The 7,064-nt window shown below is 54.8% G+C and overlaps 1 protein-coding gene across 1 annotated transcript; it reads left to right on the top strand.

Moving 5' to 3' along the window:
• The first annotated feature begins 650 nt into the window (after positions 1-650).
• Positions 651-5,258, top strand: LOC144305795 (uncharacterized). Its single transcript, XM_077884885.1, has 7 exons — positions 651-666; positions 1,790-2,148; positions 2,998-3,048; positions 3,220-3,324; positions 4,329-4,461; positions 4,689-4,741; positions 4,855-5,258. Exons 1-5 carry the CDS (start codon positions 651-653, stop codon positions 4,362-4,364), a joined length of 567 nt encoding a protein of 188 aa, XP_077741011.1. The 3' UTR covers positions 4,365-4,461; positions 4,689-4,741; positions 4,855-5,258.
• The last annotated feature ends 1,806 nt before the right edge of the window (positions 5,259-7,064 follow it).

A 7,064-nucleotide genomic window follows, 5' to 3' on the forward strand; every position in this document is an offset into this window, starting at 1 on the left:
CAGCTCCTGGGCTCCGAGGCCAGCTGGGATCCCTTCCCCCATACTCCTCCAGACCAGGCCTGCCCTTCTGGGTTTCAAGGTCTCCCACCCACCCATGGGGCTGGGCTGTGGTCTGAGCATCCCAGGAAGGCTGACGCTGGGGTGGAGCAGAACTCCACTCGCTGCCCCTCCGTGTTTGTATAGCATGCACTGTTCTCACGGCCATCATCACCATTCCATTCTCAAGGCTCCCTCATAGGGTGCCCATCTAATGGATGAGAACACTGAGGCCGAGACCTTTCATGCCTGTGTCTGGACCCAGAGTCTCTTTCAGTTGCTCAAAAAACATATACTGAGGGTCCACGCTGAGATGGGCCTGGAGCCAGACACTGACGTGTCCCTCGACCCTCTCGAAACTTATACTCCAAGGCAGAAAGGGACAAGTGGCTATAAATAGTGGTAAGTGTGAAGGAGACAAGGGATAGAAGTGAGGTGGTAAGGATGCATGGGGAGAAGAAGCACATCTCTGAGAGGGTGGTATTTATGCCAAAACCGAGGGACAACCGTGAGGTCGGGGAGAGGAGGAAAGAGTCTGCAAGAAGAGTTCAGGGGTTCATGAGTGGAGAGGAAGCTGGTGCGGCTGGAACTTGGAGAGGGAGGGAGGCTAGGTCATGCTGCGCCTTACAGGTCAGTGATTAGTCTGAAGCACAAAGGAAAGCCATGGGAGAGGAGTAAGCAAAGAAGAAACATGCTTCAAATTTTTTTTTAGATTTTATTTATTTATTCATGATAGAAAGAGAGAGAGAGAGAGAGAGAGGCAGAGACACAGGCAGAGGGAGAAGCAGGCTCCATGCAGGGAGCCGGATGTGGGACTCGATCTCGGGAATCCAGGACTGTGCCCTGGGTCAAAGGCAGGTGCTAAACCACTGAGCCAGCCAGGTACCCCAACTTACCATGGTTTTAGTTTAGATTAGATTAAACCATATGAAATTGCCATTTTGGGGGGCTCCCTGGGTGGCTTAGTGGTTTAGCGCTGTCTTTGGCCCAGGGTGTGATCCCGGGGTCCCGGGATCCAGTCCCACATCCGGCTCCCTGCATGGAGCCTGCTTCTCCCTCTGCCTGTGTCTCTGCCCCTCTCTCTCTCTGTGTGTGACTATCATAAACTAATTAATTAATTAATAAAAAAAAGATTATTGGGAGGCGAGAGTGGAACAACACCAAATCTAGGCTCCTGGAGCACACCCCAATTTATCAGTCACTCCAAGCAACCGGATGAGACGCAATCTCAGTAGCAGGTAAGAGATGATGGTAGTTTGAACAAGGGCCGCGGTTTTGGGGTTTGGAAAAGATACGACCGATTGACGGGCACATTTTTGCGGGGAGAAATATACCTTATCAAGGCCTGGGGCAGCAGGGGGTGGGCGTGGGGGATGGTGATAGAAAGGCAGGGTCAGGGGACAGGCATGGCCAGTGTTAACCGAGCACTTACCATGTGCCAGTCCCGTGTTACTTCTAAATGCTTCACCGGCTATTATACTAATTAGTCCTTCTAGAAACACCGTGAGCTAGAGCTAGATAGTATTGTCTTCCTCATCTTAGAGGTGAACTGAGGCCCCCTGGGAAGTGAAAGGGCTGCTGCCTGCGGTGGCTTGGGTCTGACCCCAGGCAAGCTTACCCAGCGCATCTTAAGGAGTACCTAATAGGGATCCTACTTCTCAAGAACCATGCCCAGGGCTGTTTGCAGGTTTTCAATTGCACGTGCTACTCCCCCCCCCCCCCCCCCGCCCCATCTCTAATCCTTGGAGATAAGGAGACGGAGGCGATGCTCCCGTGTGCGTGAGGGGGGTGCCCGCAGGGGAGCAGAGGGAACAGAGGGTCGCCTGTGTTGGGGAGCAGCCCCTCTTCCAAGCAGGACTCCGACGCCACGGCCCCAAGCGCCGGGGTTGCGGCCTGGTGACCCGCCCGGGCCGCGGCCGAGCTGCCGGAGGGGGGCGCTCGCCGCAGCCGCCGGGTCGGGCCTGGGCCGCGGTGCGGGTTCGCGGGCAGGCGCGGGGCGACCGTGCAGCAGGCGGCGCGGCGGGCGCGGGGCCCGGGGACCCGGGAGGCGTCGGATTCTCTGCTCCCCGCTGCTGGGCCGCCCCCCGGGGCTGGGCCGCCGCGAGTCCCCAGGTCGGGAGGAAGCGGGGGAAAGGCCGGGAACGCGCTGCGGGGGCGGCGGGGGCACCGAGCTGGGGGCCGTGCGGGCGGGGCCAGTCGGAGGGCGGGGGGGGCGGGTAAAGGTCGGCAGGGGGTGGTAGGGCGGAAGAGAGGCGGGTCAGCAGGAGGATGCAGGGACCCCGAGCCGGCCAGGGCGCCCAGAGGCCCGGGACGCAGCAGGCGCCGAGGGCGGAGGGCGGAGGGCGGGGCGGAGGGGCCCGGAGCTGGGGGGCAGGCGGGAGGCCCCGGGCATCCAGCCCCCGACCTCGGGGAGGTGACTGCGCCCAGCAGGGGCCTGGGCTTCCCCCCTCCCCGGGGGGCAGGTCGGGCGGCGGTGGGAGGCAGCCTGGCCTTGCCCGCACTCCTGCCCGCCCCCTTCGCCTTGTCCTCCGCGGGTCCCTGAACCCCCAGGTCGGTGCAGAGGACTCTGCGGACTGCTGGACGGGCGCGACGCGGCGGCGGTGCAGAGGCCTGAACCCTTTAACCTTCTGGCTTCTCCCCCACGCCGCGCCGCCCACCGCACCCCACCGCACCCCACTCCACCCCGCCCCCTTTACCCAGACTGAGGAGAGTCTGCATGATGGAAAGGTTTTTCCCCACATCGTGTAGCTGGTTATACTGTGGTTTCCAGGGTAAGAACCTGGGCTCGCCAGCCCTAACGGTATGAACCCAGGTTCCAGGTTTATGCTTCCAAGGATTCCAGAACTCTTTGCAGCTCTCCACCCAGGAAGCGGCCAGACTGCTTCCCCCATCCCTAGCCTGTCCGCCTGTCCATTCACCTTGTGTAGCCCTCTGAGGCTCTGCTCACCTGTCCACCTATAGGCTGTCTCTTTGCCTGAAGACTCTGCTCTTACCTGGAAGTCTGTGCCAAGGGTGAGTGAGACCCCGAGGATAAAGAGCAAAGGGTGGAGATGAAGGGACAGCTGATAACTGGGAAGGGGAGGGATCTGAGAGTGATGGTGGAGAGGGGGCTGCTTCTCTGCAACCAGGACCTGTTGAAGGCTTTTGGCCAAAGTCCCTGCTAATGCCGTTCTGTGCCCTTAGAGGGACAGAGCCAGGTGGGAATGCAGCCAGCCAGGTCCCAGAAAGATGTCATCAACCTGGTCTTCGAATACTGGCAAGCTGTGCTCCGGTGGCTTGTGCCTCAAGGTGAGAGCAGAAGAGCTGAAAGAGACAGGCTGGGCTGTTAGATGTAAAGGCAGGGGCGGGGGTTGCCCAACCTGACATGAAAAGCATTTTCCACAAATTCCTCTGTCTGAAACTTTCTCATCATACTCACCTTTGGAGCCTCACCTGCCCAGACCCTGAGCGAGACAAGGGTGGTGGCCTCCCAGCCTTGGTGGGGAAGCTGTTCTCACTTGCCTTCTTTAGAGGGGCACAGTAGAGATGACTAGAAGTCCCTGGAAGAGGCCAGAGTCCATCTCCTTGGGACTAGCCCCATACCCCTCCCCACCATGCTATCCAGGTGCTCAGAGCCAGGAATTCTGGGATCCCCAGTCAGACCCTCTCCCTCCCCCCGCCACATATTCCAGATTCTGAACTGGGGCAAATAGAAGCGAATGGCAAATAGAAGCATGTTGGATGGGGGTGGAGAATGGGAGGGGATTCCTTGGGGGAAAAGCATCCAACCCTCCTTGAAAGCAGGGTTTCATGGTTGCAGGGTCCAGAGGGGAGATCTGCTTGGAGTTCAAATTACTGCTACTAATGATCATCGTGTCTAATGTGCAAGTAGTGCCTCAGAGTTCTAAAAACACTGTGTACATCCTCAACTTCATTCGGTTCTCATAATAGCACCATTGTTAAATTCACATTTGACCACTTACTGCAACGCGAAGCACTATGCTAAGAGACTTACCTGGATTATCTCCTGTAATTCTCCCAACAATGGTTCATCATTTCATGGATGAGAAGACTGAAGCTCGGCCAACTTAATTAAGTTTCCCAGGGTCACAGAACTCGTAAGGGCAGGGATTCCAATGCTGAGGAGGGCAGAAGGCAAACTCCTATACCCCAGCCAGTCTCTGGATCCCTCCAATGCCCGGTGCCTTATGCACTTTGGGGAAAGCAGAAATTCTAATATCACACTCTGGTTTCCGGGGTGGGCCAATCCCATTGTCCCAAGTGACCTTACGCTCCTCCCTCTCTCCCTGCAGGACTGTTCTGGAAGGATGATGTCACTCAAGATATGAAGACCCAGAAGATAGAGCACATGCCCAGGCTCCATGCCTCAGAGACCAGCATGAGGGATGGGTAGACAGCCTTTTCCACCAAAACCACCACGCCCAGGTGTGTGAGGCCTGTGATCTGTCCACACTGCCCATGACCGGTAGACAGAACAATTGGGAAAGGAAGGAGTGTCAGGGCAGCAGGTAGGAGCTGTCTGAAGTCCAGTAAATAGAATGAAGAGAGCACCTGTCTGATTCCAGCCAGAAGCAATCCCATGATACCTTGGTGATGTCTGCAGAGGGAGGGGATTGGGATACTTGGCTACTAATTGATATCCCTGGCTTAAGATTTGTCTTCTAGGGACAAGTGCAAAGAGGAACTCTGACTGTTGTTCCCTAAGGTGAGACTCCCTCAGGGATTTTGAAATTCCTCATTTGGATCCCATCTCTTCTCCTCTGGGCCTTCTCACCATTTTCTCTTCACCTTTGACTCCTGCCTTCCTTCCCATCACAGCCCAGTGACCAAGGTGAACAGGGAACAATGCTTGAACTCTGAAATGGTTTCAGAGGTCCCGAACCAAGAGATGACCAACCATGGCAAGGCCCCACTGCAGGTGAGGACCTGGCTTGTCCAGGAAGGCTGAGCCCACCCAGGGCCTGTTTATAGAGGGACGCAGGGTGAAGGAGGGAATATACATTGGTTGATAAATAAATGACAAGACTTCACTGAGGCTGATGGAGAACCTTCTGGAAGAGAGGGCCTGGAGGATGGAAGAGAACAGAGCTTTTAATTCAGAGCCAGCTCAGTCCTGGCTCTGCCACTGCCCAGCTGTGACCTTGGACACATTGCCTAGGCCCTTCAAATCCCTTCTTCCACACCTGTGAAATGGTAATGGTAATAAAGGCGACCCCTCTGGTGTTGCTGTGTGGCTTAAAGACAATATATGAAAAAGGCCAGTGGTTGCTGGGTAAGGGGAAATTCTTCCTTTCCTCACTGGGGAGGGGGGGGTGCGCCCCTACTTCCTCTCTCACAGACAACTTTTCATATATTTCAGCAACTGCAGGGTGCAGGGGCTAGGGGCCTCCAGGAGCCTCTGGCTCTGTAAGATCAAGCACAGGCCCAGAGCTTGAAGGGCCTGCGGAAATCTACTTGGGAGGCTTCACAACTTAAATATGAACTCTCTGTTTTTCTAAGGAAATCTTGAGTGTGACATGACGCTAATTCTTACCTTGCCCCTCCACCCATCCATATCTATATAAGTTTCTCTTTCTCTATGCACACGCACACATACATATCTACACACATATCTAGCTCTCTCTATAGCTCTAAAGCTACTATCCTTAAATGGGGGAGGAGTTTCCAGAAGCCCTTGAATTCAGCCTCCCCCTTGCTCTTCTCTGTGGTGTGGAGGGCAAGTCACCTGGGGAAAGCTCTCGGGCATCCCCTTGGGCACTTGAGCTCTTGGAAGCCCGGGGCGAAGGCTACTCACCTATTAGGTATCATCCGTCTTTAGAGCTGAGAAGCTGAGTGGGCAGGCAGGGAGCAGGGCCAGACCTGGTCTCCTGACCCAACTTGCACCCACCCAGCCCCACCCTTCCTCTCCAGGGCCCCAGGAGAGGTTGGGCTGCTTCACACATCGACTTCTCCACACTAATGATAGCCGGAGGAGGTGACACTTGAACTTTGACCTAAATGATACCAGGAAGCAGCCCTGGAAAGATCTGAAGGAAGAATCCCCAAGGCAGACAAAAGTACAGATGCAGTGGCACTAAGGAGGGCATGGGATGGGAGGAGCACTGGATATTATACTGTATGTTGGCAAATTGAATTTAAATTTAAAAAATTTTAAAGATTTTATTTATTTATTCATGACACACACACACACACACACACACACAGAGGCAGAGACACAGGCAGAGGGAGAAGCAGACCCCATGCAGGGAGCCTGACGTGGGACTCGATCCTGGATCACAGCCTGGGCTTCAGGCAGCGCTAAACTGCTGAGCCACCTGGGCTGCCCTAAATAAAAAATTTTTTTTTTAATTGCCCTTAGGTGAGATTGCAGGGCCAACACGGCTGGTGACAGGGGAACAGCCAGGACTACTCAGGGCTCATAGTCTGTAAGACAGGATTTGGGTTTTATTCAAAGTGGGAATGATCAGCAAAGGAAAGGCAATTTGAGGGTGTTATACTATATGTTGGCAAATCAAACTCTAATAAAAAATATACAAAAGAAAAGCAATCTGATACATATTTTATAAAGATATAGCGATGCTGTAGGAAAATGGACCATAAAATGGACGAGAGTAAGACCAAGTAGAACAGTGTTCGGGGCTTCCAAGTTATCCAGGTGAGACCTGGTGGTCCCCTGGATCAAGACCAAGGCAGTGTTGCTGGGAGGCTCTCAGCTGGACTCCATCCAGAGGCAGCCTGCTCCTCAGAGGTGCTCCAGCCTTTTACCCCTTTCAAAGAAACTGGTCGTCATCTCTGTCACCATGGCAGCCAGGCCTCCTTAGCTTGGATTGGTTGCTGGACCACATCACTGGTCCTATGACTGACCCCATGATGGGGACTGGTTGCCATGGTTCTATCAAGTGTGCAAACAAGGAGCTACCATCCTCCTTCAGGCTCAGGGGACCGGCCAACCAGCCCTGTGTCTAATGGAAAATCCCTGGAAGGAGAGAAGATTAGAGATGGGGACCAGGGAAAGACCTATAGTCTGA

The sequence above is a fragment of the Canis aureus genome, chromosome 36, assembly GCF_053574225.1.
Source record: "Canis aureus isolate CA01 chromosome 36, VMU_Caureus_v.1.0, whole genome shotgun sequence".
Taxonomy (NCBI): domain Eukaryota; kingdom Metazoa; phylum Chordata; class Mammalia; order Carnivora; family Canidae; genus Canis; species Canis aureus.

Excerpts from the sequence above, each read along its gene's own strand:
- LOC144305795 (XM_077884885.1), top strand. Across the intron at positions 2,149-2,997 it reads GGGCCGCCGCGAGTCCCCAG|GCTGTCTCTTTGCCTGAAGA; the intron begins GTCGGGAGGAAG and ends GTCCACCTATAG. Across the intron at positions 3,049-3,219 it reads CCTGGAAGTCTGTGCCAAGG|AGGGACAGAGCCAGGTGGGA; the intron begins GTGAGTGAGACC and ends CTGTGCCCTTAG.